We start from the raw sequence: 19,531 nt of genomic DNA, 5'->3' as shown, positions 1-19,531 counted from the left end.
CAAAAATTAATTGATTTGCTGCTGACGAAGTACAAATAAACACGATCAATACAGCCGCCTGACTCGGGTTGTTGTAAATATAACGGCACACAAAGAGGCAGAGAAAGGATTCAAAATACAACAACCACTGCACGATTATCAGTCCCTCGATAACTTGGAATCAAACGCAAGTAGTGTGAAAAAATATAAGCCCGTAACTGATTAGATGAGGAAGAAAATCCCGTGCCCAGGTGCTGCGGTATCAACCACTGGCTGCGAGTTGTTACATATCGTAGAAGTTTGAACCTTTCGAACGTTTCAATAGGGAAGTATTCCCACGCAACCGGTTTCGCTAAACTGGATGCGGTAAAATCTTTTTCTCCACAGCTCGCGAAACTAAAATATACAGGCAATATTTTCTACGTGAACGAAATTCAGAAAACAATTTTGCAATATTCGTGGAATGACAATGATGACGTCACAGAAGCGGTACGACCACGTCAATCTCACCGGAGTTACATTCGCTCTTTGCACCTCGCTTCTTAAGCAAGTGTGTCTGTTTTCAGAGCTTAAATACTAGGTTGATGACATGGAGGAGCCGCTTATAGCTGCGAAAAGGTATACAAAAGTAATACAAAAGGCTGTAAAAGAAGAAATTTGACATAACATTAATTGCATATAATTTGACGGCAGATGACTAAACGGTGGAAACACTAATTTAGTAACATATACTACATTTAGTATACTGATAGCATGCAAACTAAGTTCGTTTTCATTTGACCTTTTTTTTCTTTTGATACTTGAGACTGTTCTATATTAGCAGTTTGTGTTTGTACGAAACAGGGTATAATTGTTTCTAGAGAAGCTGTATTTCATCAATTTGCGTTTAAATTTGTAATCTGCTTATACCTATCCAGAATTTGTACTTTTTACACACATGGGAAAGGATTTGTCTTACTTGAAAACGTAAGACGAATAAAATAAATTAAGTCTAACGAGTAACCGATCAAAAATTTGGGTATTGACAGCGGAGCGGAGATGACAGCAGTTGTCAAATTGAGTACAGGATTTGGTCGCGCTTTGCGTTTAGGAAGTCAAATTAGGTGAAAAAAAGTTCATTCTCCGACGCCGCCATTCGGAGAAAAGTGTGGGTACCCCAGCCAGGCGTAGAAGGGAAAATTCCACCAACGTGGAGTAAACACGCGTTTCGTTTACACTTGTTTCGAATGTTGGAAATTACGATCACTCTAAAATTATGGAATGTGGATTGGTGACGTCGTGACAAATTTTCGCTTTTGTTCTCCGCAAATCGCCCGCGCGCACTCCTCCAATCGTCCTGCTGGTGAATGGTTTGTCAAGCTCCAAACATAGCGTCTATTTCATGCACATTACGATAGTTATTGATATGATCAGAAACTGCGCTATTGCATTATCCATCGCAACCTTTTTCGCGTCCGGAGTAGCGCGTGCCTTTCTGTAGTGAAATATTGCATCGCTTGAATAGTGTACATTAGTCAAAGGACATTGCAAAGAGTGATGGGTGACTAGCGCAAAAAGAAGAGCATTAATTGCAGAATATGGGCTAGGGTTGTGAGGTATCGTGAGGAAAACGGTGTCTAACGGATCGATGATGCGAGCACATTGAGTTAGTGTAGGAAATTTTAGGTTTCATTTATTTACGATTGATTGTTTTCGACGTAAAAAGCCTAATTTTCGGTAAAATGAATGAACAAAAAAAATTAACATCAAAACGGTGGTCATGTTTTCAGAAGTAATGCAAAAAGCGAAAGGCGATAGCCTGAGAGAGTATGCGTAATATGTGGTGGCATGTGGTGGTGTAGAGTGAATAGGGTAAATTATTGTTTGCTTCTAGTGTGTCGTCCGTCATAGAATGCCGTGAAAAAGGCAATTTAAAACCGTTCTCTATTTAAAAAAAAGCAGTAGAGGGCCAAGATGAAAATTCTTTGCATTTCTCTCGTTTTTTAAATAATCGACGATTGTGAGTTGGAATCAAATGACATGAAGAAACAGAAGAAGCAGATTGAGAGAGGGAGAGAGCGAGAGCAGTTATGAACATATTTTCTCATGCTCACGCTCTCCCTTTCCTCACTGTGTGCATTTTGGAGCCAGCGCTTTGTTGGCGTTTGTGTGCAGTGTGTTGTGCGTGAATAAGCGCGTCATCAATAATAGTGAAACGTCATTCGCTACACGGTCCTAATGTGTCCTTTGATGGCTTTTTTGTGCTGCAACGTGAAAGCGCGTAAGCGCACTTCCTTAGCGGAGTGATAAGTTTGTGGGTAGCGTGGGATGATTTAATCGGCAGCATCGGCGCGGCTACAGAAAGTAGTGAAAAGAGCGAAAGAGAGCGCCTAATTGCGCAGTTTGTGTGGTATTGGTGAAATGACGTGTTAATCGCTTCTCTTTCTCTCTGTCTCTCTTAGCACGCAATCGTATGCGTGAGGGAAGGTGTTGCGTCAGTGTGTATGTTTTACGAATGCGTGTTTTCATTCTTTTATAAGATGAAATAATTGAAGTTTTATTGTTTGTTGTGTTCTTGTTCGGTGTCACGTAGTTATAGCCGAGACGGAGAAGAAACGAAAAGAAAGCGTTTTTTGAGGCGCACACGAGCCGAAGGAAAGTGAGTGAGGTGCGATAGATTTTTTTTATGGTATTATTGTGAGAAAATAAACATCTTCATGCGGAAAATTATACTTGATGTTACGGTGGAAAATATGTATCGCGTGCGCGCCTCGCTGAGGTGAAACGCATCGCAAAGTAACGAAAAGCAGAATTCAACATCACTGCTGTAGGGGCAGTTGTCGCCGCAACGGTGGTGTGCATCCAGTGTCCGACGTGGATGGTGTCCACATTCCGACACCCCTGCTGTGGGCCCATCAGTTCGTGAAACTAAACGCGACCCATCCATCCTCCCCTTTGTGTGTTCCGGATCTCTAACGCCGCTGCATTTTCTTTCTTCTGTCTATCCGCCCCAACTCCGTAACGCTCAGGGCAAATGTTCTGCGGCCGACGACGACGTTGTTCCACTACTACCATTACTACTTCGCTGGTAAGTTGTTGTCACTTTGTTGCCGCGTCATTTCCGTGCATATCATTCCCATCAGAGTCTTTAACCGAGTCAGCCCGGGATAAGGCTATCTGCGGCTGTTGGGAGGAAATGCCTTTCAGCTCACAAAAAATTATCCAAATCAAAATACGGCCAGGCCGTTCTTAAATAAATAACAATAACAATTCCCATCTCAGCCGCCTAGAACAAATATGGAATGCGCAGGAATTCCCAGAACCATTCGTTGATTTATTAGCCACTCCATGTGCGCATAACTGAACTACTTGTAACGCATCCAAGCAAACCTTGCGGTGCTTTTTTGAAAAATGTGTAAAAAGTCATTAGGAATGGGTTTAAACAATTTACATAGTCGATTGCTTTTAACGCCAAAATGTTGTGTTCTATTCCGTTGTAAGCCTTAATTCTAGTCTCTTATATTTAGATAGCTATATCCTTTGCTAATTATTCGAGTAAGCAGACAGAATAACGTAATATTGCTGTATTTCTCTGATAGAGAAATGCTTGTTTCGATGCGCCAAAATGTAGCTAGAAGGCTCATCTGGATTCAGGGAGAGATTTTTGAAGTTGTAACAAAAAGGCAAAAAGAAACAACGAAACAACCGTTGGGAACACAGAACCTTCCAGTTTTATGCAACCGTTGGTAATTCTTGCGTTATGGTAATTTATCCGTAAGGTTTTTACCGTCCGCTTATGCATGGATGCAAAAACCCCATGAAAGTACGGTCACGCATAAATTCACGTATAGGTTATCCGTGGGGGATCTTTAACTTGCTTTGTATCGATAGAATCCTGCAAGGATCTTCCTAGCCAGTTCCTAGATAGCCGGCAATAAAAAAAGGGATGTGTTCTCGTGTGCCTCCTTTTGCAGCTCCTTCTTCCTTCCTAGCAGGTGATCGCTGGTGATTGCTCTTTGCGTTTATCGTACTTTCTCATTTCATTTTATTTCGAGAGAACAAATTATCAACATGTGCAGTGCACGTGATAGATAGAAAATAGAATATGACGAAGAAAGCAATTTAATGTTCATATAAAGTATTTTTTTATTATAGAATAGTCCTAGAGGGATTGTTTCGTATCGACAAAAATCGTGTGATGTTTTATTGGCAATCATTAATAAAATTTTGGCTTTCATTAAAGATTAAATTTTGCTTTTAATAATTGTTGACATATAGACCGTTTTGTGCTAAGACTAATATGTACAATATATAAATCCTGTAAGGTCTTTAATTCTATCAACCAAAGTACACCTTATCCCAAATGTACTAGCTTATATAGATTATCCTTACAAGAAAAAAGACAGAATGATTTTGCTACAATTTGAATAATATTATATACACGATAACGTAACAAGGATAATATTTTGAACTTACAACATAGGAATTATACAATCACTTTGATAACAAAAACATTCTGGGAAATTTATTATTATTAATGAACAGTAATTATTATTTATTTATTCTTTTCAGTAATTATTAATATTTATAATACTAATTTAAAAAAAAATAATAAAACAATGTCAACTGATATAATACATTAAATTTCAATGAAGATAAGATCAAGGAGATTGGAGAATTGATAATTATTTTCGTAAGTGTGAATAATAAATTCGAGCTAACCAAAAGTGGTAAATGCAACATGAGGGAGTACATTAGTCTTGCTGATGTTTTTTCTCCTTCTAATTATATTCAGGAGAATCTTAAGATAGAAATGAAACGTGCGCGCGCGCACTCATACTCTCCTATGTATCCTTACCATTCCTAGTTACTAAAGTCCTTCTCGTTGGATTATTATTCCAATACGGCAAAAAAGTATGTTGCTAATGGGAGTTTCCTTTTTCGGAAAGATCCCAAATTTACAACTTAACATATTTATGCTTGTTTCCGCTAGTGTATACTATTTGCAGTTGTTTCATTTCATTGATGATATCTTAGCCCGTTATGAAACTGACATTTCCAGCTCGGTTCTAGTGTGTGCGAAAAACTACATTTTTGATGCACTCTCGCTGATTGTATTGTACTAATAGGGAAAGTCAAGAACCTTAAACATAAGCTTTCTTCTCCATTATTTACTACGGTTTTCGTAAAGACGCGTGCCGAGAGAAAAGTGTTACGATAAAGACTGAGAGCTTGAAATGTGTGAAAGGAGAGAGACATAAAAAGAAAAAAATCAAGAGAGATGGAAAGAAGTTGCATGAGAGAGATGGTGGTTTGGAGAATGAAATTGAAACAGCAAGAAATGGAGCACATTTGTTGGGGTAAACCAACGACTCTGGTGAAGCAAGTAAAAAAATGAAACTGTGTGGGTTTTGTTTGCCGGTTGGTTCGTTCAATTAAAGCAAATTTTGCAGGTGTATATTTGCGTGTAATGCACATCACAGTGCATTTGCGTGCAGCGAAAAAAGGATGCAAGGTTTTTTAAAGGGCGTTGATGCGCCGCGTTGGGTTTTGTGCGTTAAAAATCATATAATGATGTGTTCTTTCTTACATCAGAAGATATTAAAATTATATTGAAACAGTACAAACTAAATCGCTGAAGCATCGCCGAGCCACCTACAATGCAGATGGATCGCAGTATGCTGTAATTTCGTAAATCCAACAGTCCTATATCTGTAAATCCAACAGTTGGTACATCCGGTGCAAAATGATATATGAAGTTACGAAAGTATTACTGTCAATCCGAATAAAATTTACTTAGTGCAAGAAAATAGTAAAAATAAGTGAAGATTGCGAGGAATTCTGCAAAAAAAGTGTTTTTGTTGTTTCATCCTGTAATTATTTTTAGTCGCCTTAAGTACAATGTTGGGAAGGTTGTAGAGTCAATGAAACAAACGACGGCGAACAGGAAACCATGATAAATTGTTCTCACACTTGCTTTGCTTCGATATCACCGACTGCAGCTGCGAGCGTTGAGCAATCATGTTATAATTTACTGCGGTACTGTAATTGTCCTGTCCGCTCTTCTGTCCTATTCCGGCACAAGCTGCCTCTACCGGTGTCTGATTATGGCTACACCCGATGCGAATATTATTCGGAATTCATGTGTCATCTGCATCATCCGCATGCAGGCTGTAGAATTGTGTGAGAGAAAAAAAGAGAGAGAGGATTGTCAAATTGTGCATGCCACCGATGTACGCAGGAGGACCCCTGTGTGTGGTGGTTTGAGAAGAACGCGCGCACTACGCTGTATCGTGCACAATCTGCCAAAATTGACAGTCGTTGCGCTCTATCTGCGTACTTCTTGCCCTGCCCTTATTCATCCAACGTGATGACAGTTCCGTCGCCGCTGCCCGTGCTCTTTCATAATGACCAACAGGAAAAGCCGGCTTTCTTGGTGTAGTGGAAAATGGTTAGATCGGGTTTTCGGCTTGTTATCGGTTGAGGGGACTTTTGTGCGTCCGTGAAAATGAGTGAACTTGTAAACGGGACGACAATGTAAGCATGTGGGTGTGATTTCAACAATAATATCCATAGCCTTTTTATCCTTATCATGTGGTTGCTCGTGGTTGTTTTGCAGAAAACGATTTAGAATGGCTATTGCTAGGGATCATTACACATTTGTTATCACTTTATCAAGTTATTCTGTGCTGGCAACAGTAATAAACATAAACATATGATTTCTTTGTGTCTTTGTAGAAAATTGCATCCCAAAATGGAATGCGACGTATCGCCCGTCCCATCGGTGCAGGCGAACCATCCATCGAAACAGCAACAGAAACACCTTCCGGCAGTAGTAGTAGCATCGTCGGCAGTAACATCATCGGCTTCTCCTTCCGCAGTAAAAGGCGGCAGTAACAATGGCAATAGTGCTAGTGCAGCATCGTCAACTACATTTATCACCTCCACTACTACGGGTACGGGAACAGTCGGGGCTGGATCCGCAATGGAACCAACGACGACAACCGCGGAGGAGGAAGCCAAGCCGACATCTTCCGCATCAGACGCGATATCGATGGTTACACCATCGACGGCCACCGGATGCGGGATCGTCGTGCGGAGAAGTATCAGCAGCAATAATAGTAACAGTAAGATCGTCAGCATAGCCGGAAGTTGTCCCTCGAGCCGGGGGAATACCGTCGTGCAGTCGTCCCCGGTGGTGCATTCGCCAACGGAACCGGTAACAGTGATAGAAATTAGCGATCAAAGCACGGCGGACGAGATCAGCTATCCCGAGTTGATGTCCTGTCCGGAGTCGGAAACGAACTCTGCGCTTCTGTCCGACGAGTACGATTCGTCCCTTCCGTTGCGAGAGGACGACCCACTGAATGTTTCGCTAAGTTCAATCGACACGTTGCCATCGCCACAGTGCAGCACTCCGATTCCGGTGTTTTCCGGAGCGGCAACAGTATCTCGGCAGGCGAAGGTGCCGGCCACGGCGAATACACCGAAACACAATCATCACCTGCGCCGGAATGTTCCTAGACTTGTCACAAGCAGACAGCAAACGGCGAAACCGCAATCCGGACCTGGAAGTCGCGGTGGTGCGTCCACAGGAGTGACGGAAAAACGCCAGCTTCGGCAAGCAGCGGATGGTGGCGTTGCTTCGACGATGCGTGAAGTGCTCGCGTCCATTCCAGGCTTCAGCATCAAACCAAGGAGGCGCACGAATAAGAAACTTTCTACCGCAGCGCAACTCGAGCAGACACGCGAAGGATGCGTCGATCTGGAAACTCCCGATTCGATCTTGGTGCACACGAACCTGAGGGCGTTGTTGAATCGGGAAACGTTTCAGCTCTTACCACCCTTATATCAGTACAAACTCGTGCAGTTGTTGCCGCCGGTTGATAGGCCTCCGCTGCCGGATGCATCGCAGTGCGAACGCAACGGCATACGGCTTAATCCGTCCGGTTTGAACAACGAGTTCTTTGCCCGAGCCTGTCACGAGTGGCGCGATCGATTAACGGAAGGAGAATTCACACCAGAGGCCCAACTGAAGCTGCGATCGGAAGCGGAACGCGAAAAAAGCAAGCTCGATCCTTGGAAGCTGAAACATTTCGAACCAATGTGGGGCGAACGGAAATACGCTGGTGCGTTCATAGGGGCTGCTGGTACGATAGCAAACCCTACGCCACCTACACCGCCACCGCTACCTTCCGCTGCTGCAACTCCGGTTCCATTGGAACCCACTGATGGCATTTCGCACATACCGACGCTGCAGAACCCCGTAGTATCAGCGCAGCAAATGGTACCAAAGCTGCTGACGCCTTCTTTAGCCACTGCAACTGCCGTTTCCGGAGTTTCAATGGTTCCGATCGCGAAGAATGTCGTTAGCGGGAATGCTACGATTGTTACACTCGCACGACCGCCCCAAACGGTTACGCTCGCTTCACAGCCGGCCAGAACGCTTTCGACTACGACGAAGCTAGATCCAACGTCACGATCATTGGGGAAAATGCAAGCGATTACATTCACCACCAGTGTTGCTAATACCAGACCCACCGTATCGAACAGTAGCTGTGGTACAATTATTACCTCGTCTACTGGAGGACAGTCTACGATAATACTTCCCGCGCGGACGACAATAACGGTCACCTCTGGAATGGCCGCCGGTAGCAGAGCTGGCGGTACTGGGAATATCCCTAAAGGAATACCTGCGCCAGGTGCAGGTGCCCATGCAGCTGGATTATCCGTGGTACCTATAAGTATCGTTGGGTGTAATTCTAGCAGCAGTAGTAGCAGTAGTAATAGCAATAGTACCGTGGGTACCATGGTTGCACGACCTGCCCTTAAAACAACGATTAAGCTGCGCCCCACGACGGCGATTGCGACCAGTACGACTGCTGCAGCAACGCCCGGTAAACATCTAATCTCCTCTGGGACACCGGCAAGTACGCCATCCATGATTGGGCCGACCATAGCTAATGCGAAACGAATTCTACCCACGGCCATGAGCGTTAGCAGTAGTAGCAGCTGTACTGCAATCAGCAGTACAAATTTAGTAGGCCTGGGCAGCGCATCGGCTGTGAAAACGCAAGAAATCGGATCGCTTCCGATGTCCCCGAAGCGGCTGCGTACGGTTGGTGCCGTGACGAGATCGGCATTAGCAGGCAGTGGATCTCAGCAGTTGCCACAAAGTAACCCACTGTCCGCGAAGATGACAGCGATGGCTGCAGGATCTGGAGTAACGCTTGGCTCTCGCCCAGTGGTAGTTAAGGTGGTCGAACCGTTCCGTCCGTCAGCGGTGGTACGAGGCATTTCGATAGATCCAGCGGCCAGCCCGTCGAATATGAAACGGGCGCACACTAGCCGTGCGTTGACGCCCGAGCTAAGCAATAGTAAATTGTCGAAAAGGAAAATCGACGACATCCCGCAGATCAGCAGCAGCGCCGGTTTCACCGGTAGTGGGAGTTTGCACAACAACCAGCGTGCATTCGTTGTTGTTACGGCAGCCCCGACCGAGGGAAGTAGTACCAGCAGCAGCATCAGCATCAGCAATGTATATAGAAACAGTAATAATAGTATCAATCGCCTTACCACCGCCACCAGCACAATTATGCCAGTTATTTCCACGGCCAGCGGTTGCCCCATTAGTGGAAATGCAAACAACATACGAAGCGTCAGCAACACAACTGGTGGCAATAGCAATAGCAATAGTAGTAGAATAAATATTAGCAGTAGTAGCACCTCTAGTACGATTAATCTGGAGAGCAATTTAACTATCAATCCCGCCACCGCAGCTGCTGGAATCGTACAGACTGTGGCGAAGGGGCAAAGACAAGAAGAATGTGATATACGTCCGTCGATCGACAGTCGGCTGGAGGTCATCGAAAAAGGACCAAACGAAAAGCGCCGTAAAGCGTCTGGAAGTGATGTGATTCTGTCGGCAGCAGCTGCGGTCCTGCCATCGAAAAGAAGGGCACCACGGCAAGGTAGTCGAGTCGGTAACATCCGAAGTCATGCCGGACTGCCGGTATCGATAGCACCGACCACCACGATCACGATTGTCGACGATGATACGGACGGTGCGACAACGATGATCGAGGACGAAGCTGGACAGGATGGTGACGAAAGCAAAGAAGCACCTGCTTTGCCACGGGGAAGGATAGTGCGATCGTTAGTAAACGGTGACGTTACGGACGCAAGCGAAAGCCATACAGGAAGCACTCCTCCATTAGTTCCGTCTTCGGATATTATTCTAGAGGAAGCGGTCGATTGTGGAGAAGCCGTAGAAAGTGCCGAAAATCGAGGCAGGCGTGTCTGGAAGCGTTTGAAGGACACGATTGGGAGTAGCCATGTTGCGGACAATGTAGGGGAAACAGTTACCGTGCAAGGATCAAGTGGACAGCACAACTTGGATCCAGCACAGAGGCTGATGAATCTCAATCATTTCCATCCGATGAATGCCGCCGGCCAGGAAGGAAGTCCAACGACACAGATGATCTACGATCAGAACACCGGGCAGGTGTTTAGCGTCTTGTGCTTAACACCTCCACCGGCATCAACATCCACCGGCTTGAGTGCTGGCGCTTTAAATCTTCGATCATTGCCATCGTCCCTAACGGTGACAGCCATACCCCAGCAGCAGCAGCAACAATTAGCTCTGCAGCAGCCGCAACACCAGCCACAGCAGCAACAATCGCAGCAGCTGCTTTCGGTGTCGAACGATAGCAGTAATAGTAGCAGCGTTTCGACCACTGCTATGATGGCAGCGAGTGACAATCATCAAGATGGAAGTGCAGGTGGTATTGGTACCGGGCCGTCCGGTAGTGGGGCGGAGTTAAATACGTTCGAAAACGTACTCCGTCAGAGTGGAGATGGCATTAGATCTGATATGATGATGCTACATCATGCAAGCTCCTCCCAGCATAATATCGCTTCGGAAGAGATTGAAGACGAAAATGGCGAGGAGGATGACGAGGAGGAGGGTAGTATTGATGAGGACGAAATTATTGCCGTGAAGGAGAAATCTGAACAGGACGAATTGGAGGACGACGAGGAAGACGACGATGGTGATGGGGAGCTAGTGCACACCACTACCACAACCACTAATACTGCCGATGAGGAAGAAGACGAAGGTGAAGAGGATGAGGACGAAGATGAAGATGATAATACTGTAGCAATAGATCATGAGCAGGAGACGTTCGGGCAGCGATTACAAATGGATCCGGCAACAGAAGAGAACTGCGATTACGACGAAAGCGGGAACTTTCATGGGGAGTTGGTAGAAGAGGCGGTAGCTGCATCCACCGGTAATAAGTTCAGTAACCATAACCAAGTGATTCTTCAGCATCACGATAATAACCTGCAAACGCATCACCAATCCTCGATGACTGAAGCGGGCATGGTGAATATGAATCTGACCGGATATCACCACGATCATGAACTACTGCATCAACAGCAACAGTTGCAGCAGCAGCAGCAGCAAGACCAGCACCAGGATCACGATCAACATCTGCGGCCACACCTGCCTCATGTCCAGAACACTATCGTTTGTGCAACGTCAGCTGCATCTGAGCAAGGCGGACTGATGATGATGGTGTCAACGAGTGCTGATGGAAATGTGGAAACTCTGCGACCAATGTCAACTAGCGATGATGTGCTGGTGGGGAGCAGTTACTGTGATAATCTATCTGCCACGGATGATGCTGACGTCGATGAGTATGAGCAGGAAGTAGAAGAGGACGATGGAGAAATGGAAGATGACCATGCCGGAAAGTGCCGACAGATGGAGGAAGTGCACGATCAGTTGTTGATGGGGTCAAAAAATGAAGCAATCGAGGAAGAAGCGGTACAGGACATGGAATGTCTGGAAAATCGTTACAAAAACCGCCATCATATGCTGTTTAATCACCACAGTGATGTGGATCATCCTGCTTCGGAGGATGAGGACGAAGGTGTTGGTTACGTTCTTGATCAGCAACAAATGCAGCAATTGCAGCAGCAATACCATCTGACAGCCGGTCAAAACCAGCAACTTCATCAGCAGCAACAGGGTGTACTTCACAGCCAGCCATTGGTGGCGTCTGATGGTGGCCTTTCCGGTGTTGCTACAACACCAATGCAGCTGTTCTCAGGACCTGGCGGAATGATGCTCGACGATGGTTGTGCGGGAGAGTTTGTCACCGATGGTGGGGATTGCGTGGAGGGTGTAGAGTGCGATGGAGCTGAAGAGGATCTACAGGAGCAACCTGGCCAGGATGATGTTCACGATGAGCAGCTGCAACATCAACACCATCAGCAACAGTATCATCAAAACAACCATCATTCGATGGCCGACAAATTCATCGACGAGATGGATAGTGTTGGTGGCGGAAATGTAATTGGGGCTGGAGGTAACGTCGGTAATAGCGGTCCTGGTGGCTACATGCTGGAAGCAGCTGGTAGTGAGATGATTAGCACAGAAAGTGAGTATACATATGTGATCTAGTTTGTTTATAATGTTAAAAGAAAAAAATAATGCGGAATTTGGACTTCGAAATTTGGTTTTGTTGGTTAAATTTGGCTTGTATTAAAGCACCGTCAATACAATTGGTTGCGCAGTGTTAAGAAAATGGTACATACAATTCTCAACCATGTATTTTTGGACTTCCATCGGAAAGAGATTTTGAAGGAATCAGTGTCGCATTTGCCTTTATAATACATTTATCTGCAAAAGACATTCAGCCTGCCAATATCTGGTTTGACACGCATGTTGATTTTTTTTATTTGAACATATTTTGATGTAGAGAATAAAGCGTCGTATCGCTCTGGTGGACTTATTCTCTTCGAAGGCATTCGCTCTAATAATTTAATTCATTTCCTTCACGCTTGCTCCATGCTTTCCTGAAAATGGTTTTGTCTGTGGAAATGCGAATAACACCACGCCGTGCAACCGATACGTTTGACCAAATAAAACGGTTTTACAGTTGTTGAACATAACCACGACCTTACGTCAATGGTGGCGTTGGACCAGATGGGTACAGTAGAGCTGGTCGACCAGCATGGCACGGCAACGGGCGACGAACTCGATACGCGTAATGAAGAATCTTCCGTTTTGCTGGAGGTTCACGAAGAAATAACCGCATGCAGCTCAGTACTGCAAAATGTTGATGCAACTGTCGATGTTGTTGCACGTGAATCGCCCGAAGTGCGCGAACTGGAGGACGAAGAGGACGATGAGGAGGAAGAGTTCGAGAGTGAAAATGGAGATAAACAACAAAAGGAAACCGAGCTCGTACTAGGCACGATCGAAACCAACATGATGAATGAAAACGGCGAAGAACTGGAAATGATGCCATCAAAACAGAAAACATCAGGAGACCATATGGGGCAAATGTCACGAACTCCACACGTTCTAGCGCGTGGTGATCAATTTCCAGCGACGACGAGCTTGGCTGTAATGGGAACGAAAAGAACTACCATTTTAGTCGTGGAAGATTCGATCCCAACGAACGGTGTGCATTCGCCGTTCGAGCCGACTCAGTTCTCAAGAAGATGCTCTCTCGAACAGCATCGTCTGAATGGTGAAGGAGACGTGTTATCGCTACCGGTAAAGATTGATCCTGAAGAAGACGCCGTTGCGCTCGGGGAAAAGTGCGGCAACGCGTTGGATCTGTTTCTTGGAGAAGCGTGTGCTCCAGAGGTGGTTGGTGGAATTGAAATCAAAGAGCAGAAGATCCCTATGGATGGTGACGAGGTTCTAGCGTCCCCGCGTGGTGGTAAGTTTGGATGCGAAGTGCTAAAACTAACCGGTTCTAAGCATCTTCTATTCTCTGTGCATCTTCGCTGTTGTATGTGCTTCGATCCAAGGATCTAACATACTTGAGACTCGTTCTATACGTTTTCGCGGTCCATCGTTGGACCGCTCAAGCTGTGGTGCAACGTGTTTGTCGTTATTCTTCTGTTTGCTTAATGGCTTAACATTTTCCCACCGAATTACGGTTACGGGTTCTCGCTTTTCGTATGATCTGTTTTGGTTTCATTAGCAGTGGAATTTGTTTCGTATCGCTATTTTTCGTTTCGAGTTATGAATGCATCGTTTTGTTGATCTCTTTTCCGCTTTTTTTGCAAATAATCATCTACCAGTCCAACGAAGCATGCAGCAGCTGAAACAATGAAATTGTTTGGCTAAAAATATCAGGCAGAGTTTTTCTTATTCTGGTCTTTAAAATTTTTTTGCTGTTCTACATCCAGGAGAAAATTTGTAGCTTTTTTGTTTGTATTTGTATATCTATGCATATGTTATTTAAAATTGCAATTGAACGCGTTAGAGTAGTGTTTGATATACTTTGTCTACTTTCCTTTATGTCCTTTTAGACTGGCCGCAGTTCAAAATGAAGATGATGGATGCAACGAAAATGATGGTAGTGGATCATCATCAACTCGTCGATGGTAGTAATAGTATTATCATTTCACCGATCGGTACGCCTGGGACGGCGTCCATGATGCCATCACCGGGTGCAACGTTGCAGCAGCAGCAACACCAGCTTCAAACCCCTGCAACCATACACCAACAACTAACTACTCAGCAGCAGCAATCTCCGACACCAATTCCGATTACTACGACAGCACTTGTGCAGCAAATTGCTGCCCATAACCATCACCAGCAAACGCATCAACATCAGCAACCCCAGCAACTGCATCCCAACGCTACGGCGGGGATAAGTTTTTTATCTCATCATGCTCAGCCTGCAGTGCAAACGATGGCGGGTGGAACGAGCACAGTGCTGAATTCGCAGCAACAACCACAACAACAGGCACTGAATATATTTCAACTACATCCTCAGCAGCAACAACAGCAACATCAAATTGCCCAACCAGTTATAGGGTGCGGCAACAGTACCATCCAGCTTACATCAGAGGCGAGTCCGGTCATAACACTTTATTTATTGTCCTTAAAAGCGTACCTCTTTGATTATCGGTACATTTTATAATTGAAGCATTTGATTAACAATGTTTTGAGCTCCATGTAGAGATTGTATATTTTGCTATAGCTTTGATGAATATTATGATTTTTGTTGTTGTTTAACACAAAAAGCTTTATCGTGGAGTTTCTAATTTCTAATTATTTCTAAAACATTTCCCACTTGTTGCAGATTAAAGAGGGCATACGCACCAATCTATTGAAGCCTGAACAAGGAATAAGTTACACTGCGATCCGGCAAGGCAATCCGCAACTAGTTACACGCATCAAATTAGAGGGCGATGATGGCCAGCTTCAGTCCCAACAACAACAGTCACAATCGCAACCTACGTTTCAAACTCAACTGCCCAAAGTGAACGTTGTAACATCCTCGCCGATTGTTAGCCTTGGTCCGAACAGTCAAGGAAATCTGACTCGAGTGATTGAGAGCGTTGCTGGGAATTATTCGACCGTCTCAGCATCCGCCGGTGGTGGTCAGTCGATTGGAACGATCAGTACGCCGGTGTCTCATCAACAGCAGCTCGTACATCAACAGCAGCAACAACAGCAGCAGCAGCAGCAACAACCGCAACAGCAGCTGATTCAGCACGTTCAAACAGCGACGGGACAACAGATACGGTTTGAAATGGATCACGGCATTATACAGCAGCAATCGCAACCAGTGGCCGCACAGCCGCAGTTGATGGCACAGCAACAACAGCCAAAGTTCATTATCACTTCCCGTCCGATAAACGCGGTAAATGCCCCAGGAACCGGAACGAAGTTACCGCTGACCGTGCAGACTGCAAATGTGATGCCACAAATACAGAGTCAACAGTTCATCCAGGCGCAAGAACCGCAATTGCAACTGCAAAACCAAGCCACCGTAACTACCCTGCAGAAACCCATACAGTTGCAAAAAATAATTATGTCGACTCCGGCTATTACCCAACAGCAGCAGAGACCTCGGTTGCCATTACAAAGGACCCAGTTTAGTGTACAGACCCTTCAACAGCACCAGCAACTTCAGCAATCCCAACATCAGCAACCTCAAGGTACTTCACAGCAGCCGCATCAACCACCAGCAACACCTCAACAGACTGCACCTACACAATCGCAGCAGCGTTTCCAACAAAAGTACGTCACCAACCAGCTGATCCGTGGGCAGAATGCATTTCTCGTCAATAATGTCCACCAAGCGCAGCAGGCCGCTGCAACCGTCGGGGCTAACGTGATCGTAACCGCTACGAGCAATCGTGGTAAACGGACGAACGATGGCACTAGTTCGGGGTCCACATCTAGCTCAGGTAGCGTTGGTACCGGTAGCGGTAACGGTGGATCAGGATCATCGGCTACAGGAAGTCGACGTGGAGGACGATCGAGCAGTTCTCGTTTACCGCCTGGTGCGGTAAATCTCGAACGAAGCTACCAAATCTGTCAGGCAGTGATACAGAACAGTCCGAATCGACACCAGCTGAAGGCACAGCTGAAATCACCCCAGGCTTTTCTGGCGGCGTCGAACTCGAATTCGAACAGCAGTATCAGCAGTATTGGTAGTACGGGGAGCAGTAGCAGTAGTAGCAGCAGCAGCAGCGGTGTCTCTGCGAGTAGTATTATTGGCAACAATACCAAAGACGATGCAAACAGTAGCAGTAGTGGCAATGGTAGTAGCTTCGGAGCTGCGTTGGGTTTTGGAGGAAGTAAGGTATGTCTGTTTAGCGGCAAACGTGTCTGTAAATTATAATGAAAAAACACGTTTTCATTCTGAATTTACGCTTTCGCCGTAGGTCGCACGTTTGGTCAGTTCAAAACGATCGGCATCAGGCAGTAGTAGGTCGTCTCAGTCGTCAATTGTAGTGCGCCAAGTGTACACGAGCAGTGGGGCTTCTGTAACGCCGACAGCCGCCAGTGTCACCACCTCGACCACTGGTCAACCTAATCCAATCAGTATTATCTCAGCCACACCACCACCGCCACAACAACAACTTCATAGTCTAGGAGAACAACTGCAGCCGCACGCACAGATCATCAGCGTGAGCGCAGCTCCAACGATCGTGCATGCAGCTGCGGCGGGCAACAATAATGGAACCATCGGAGCGAACATAAACGTAGGTGCTGCAACGGCTAATGGTGGAAATTTTGGTGGCAAGTACGTGCTAGTGCAGCGTGCAACACATGTCGGGGATATGGTTACGCCGCGGGCGGCTAGTGCACCACCGACCCACAATCAGGTATGGGACGAAGGAAGAATTATGGTTGTTGATTGAGCTCACTTCAAAGGGATAATTGAAGGATAATGTTGAAGGAGTTCAAATTATCCTTTCGTTTGGTAAAAATGTGCACCTATGAACATAAATAATTGGTTTCGTTGTTCGTTTTGCTTTTGCAGATTCAAATTCACCATGTTGCTGGTCCACAATCGCAGCCGCAACAGCAGATGCCACAGCAAATGACCGCTGTTCAGCAACAGCAACTAACGCAGCAGGTTCAACATCATATACAACAGCAGCAGCAACATCAATTGCAGCACCAGGGCCAACATCAGCAGCTATCGACCGGTGTGAATGCCGTTGCGCCCGCCGGTCTGCAAGCGGCGATCACCCGCCGAATACCATCCACCCACGGTGAGTATTATCCGCCGGGAGGTGGTGTACTTCGGTGAGCAGCGTGCAAGATGCGTGTGCGGGCATGTGTTTTGGGGAAAACGGATTTTATCGATCACTCGCTGTTGTCGATCTTGTTTGATCAAGCATATCAGGCTGGTCCTTCCTCTAATATCCCCCCTGTACAGTGATCACCTACGGGCAGGATAGTCAACTTATCGATCCGACAGCGATCACCGGCAGCGGTGGCGACGGTCATGGCGGTGCCGAAGGAGCAGCCTGTGGAGCAGACCCTGGCACGATCGGCAATGGTGGAAATGTGATCTTCATCGGTGGAAGTGCAGCTGGTTCGTGCGGCGCAATGCCGCAGTTTAGCCATCAGTCGCAGGGGCTAATCGATGGATGCGGAAACATTGTGCTACCGAATGGTGAAGGGACACTGGTCGAATCCGTTGTCGCGAACAGCGAAATTGTGCATACGTCGCAACCAACTATTTCGCCGGTCGTTCGGAGCGTGGTGGTGTCTCCTTCAGGTATCTCACCGCATCACTTCAATCACCCGTTGAACAGTGATCCTGCAGTAGGGCAGCACAATGGTAACATCAACCTAGCTGGATTCAACATGGTCGGTGGCAACATGGGCAATAACGACGCAGGTAGTCTGACTCCTACTGGAATTTGCGCAACCGTTGATGAATCTTCAGGGCAGCAACCGTCTCAGGAGGCATATGCAGTTGCAGAAAATAATTTCGGAGTTGGAAACTCTTCCCCGCTCGCCGGTAACGAGGAGGATGATAATGGAGATGCTGGCGATGGAACTGAGGAACCTGTTGATGCTAATGCTGTCGATTGTGCCTGTTCGTTGAATGCGATGGTTGTTTGCCAGCAGTGCGGAGCCTTCTGTCACGATGATTGTGTCAGCGCAACGAAACTTTGCGTATCATGTGTGGTACGCTAGGTTGAGTTACGAGTAGGTGAGGAGAGTTATCAAATGCATAGAGAAAAAAAAAACAAAATACCGGCAAACTTGGCAATCTTTTTGGAACGAACAGCCGATGTAACTTCGAGAGCACGTGAATTATGTTGGGCTAAATTTCTGTGAATAGGCTATTGGTTAAGGATTTCCTTTACAATAATAAGTATTCTCGAGGACACTATGCGGCCTCTAATTACGCCATTATTAAGTTTTTGGCCCACGATTCATGACTGAGATTGACGAATTTCAAAGAAAAACATTACACAATGTTTGCAAGTTCCAATTCAATAGCAGATTTAGTGCTCTCAAAGAAGTAAGGAGTGATATTTTTAGATGGTATATGCAGAAAATACAGTCCTTCTTCGTTGTTATCGAAAAGGCGTTAAGCCGTCGAACAAATTACAGCTTTTTTAATACTGAAAAGAATAGATGGGGAATTTTAAAATCGTGCATGAGCGCTGAAGGGGCGGTATAAATTGCTTAATAAATGAGCACCCCAGGAAACCAACATTCCCAGCATCGATTTCTGAGACTCGTTTCCTTCTCCACACATTAGGTTGAGTATCATAAATATCTAGAGACAGAAAAGGAAGGCTTGCGTTGTTTTTCTTGCGTAGTGTATTTATTGTTCTTTCCTATTTTGAATATTGTCTTATGGATAAAATGTTATATTTTTAATTTTGTGTTCTTACCCGGTTTATATGGACATGTGATCTATCAGAACCTAAGCAGCGCCATTGTCGTTACTATACTTTTCGGTTACTGTTACTACTGTGCTCTCCCTGTATGATAGTAGGAAAATTGTATTTCCAGATGTAAATTACCCATTTTACACTCATCATGAATCTTTCTAGATGAAGCAAATAAGGAAAGATGAATCATTTCATTAGGAAAACTAAGAGACAAATAAGTAAGATCGCGCTTTAGACAGCGGGATCAGCAAAGACAAGCCGACAAGTGGTGTAAATGATGAAACCTGTGCTACACAGGTTATAAAGCATTAAGAAGGGCAGCGTTACACAGAAAGAAGACACTGCACAAAAAGGGCAAGCAAACAAAAAAGATGATTGC

At 45.5% G+C, this 19,531-nt stretch overlaps 1 protein-coding gene across 1 annotated transcript; it reads left to right on the top strand.

Moving 5' to 3' along the window:
- The first annotated feature begins 6,712 nt into the window (after positions 1-6,712).
- On the top strand, positions 6,713-18,565 carry LOC128726172 (uncharacterized). The gene is made up of 7 exons (XM_053819967.1): positions 6,713-12,404; positions 12,906-13,697; positions 14,296-14,840; positions 15,075-16,586; positions 16,669-17,112; positions 17,271-17,505; positions 17,673-18,565. Exons 1-7 carry the CDS (start codon positions 6,713-6,715, stop codon positions 18,440-18,442), a joined length of 9,990 nt encoding a protein of 3,329 aa, XP_053675942.1. The 3' UTR covers positions 18,443-18,565.
- Positions 18,566-19,531: the final 966 nt, after the last annotated feature.

The sequence above is a fragment of the Anopheles nili genome, chromosome 2 (assembly GCF_943737925.1).
Source record: "Anopheles nili chromosome 2, idAnoNiliSN_F5_01, whole genome shotgun sequence".
In the NCBI taxonomy this organism is placed as follows: Eukaryota; Metazoa; Arthropoda; class Insecta; order Diptera; family Culicidae; genus Anopheles; species Anopheles nili.
The sequence above is the reverse complement of the archived record's forward strand: the minus strand, read 5'-3'. Positions and strand labels throughout refer to the sequence as shown.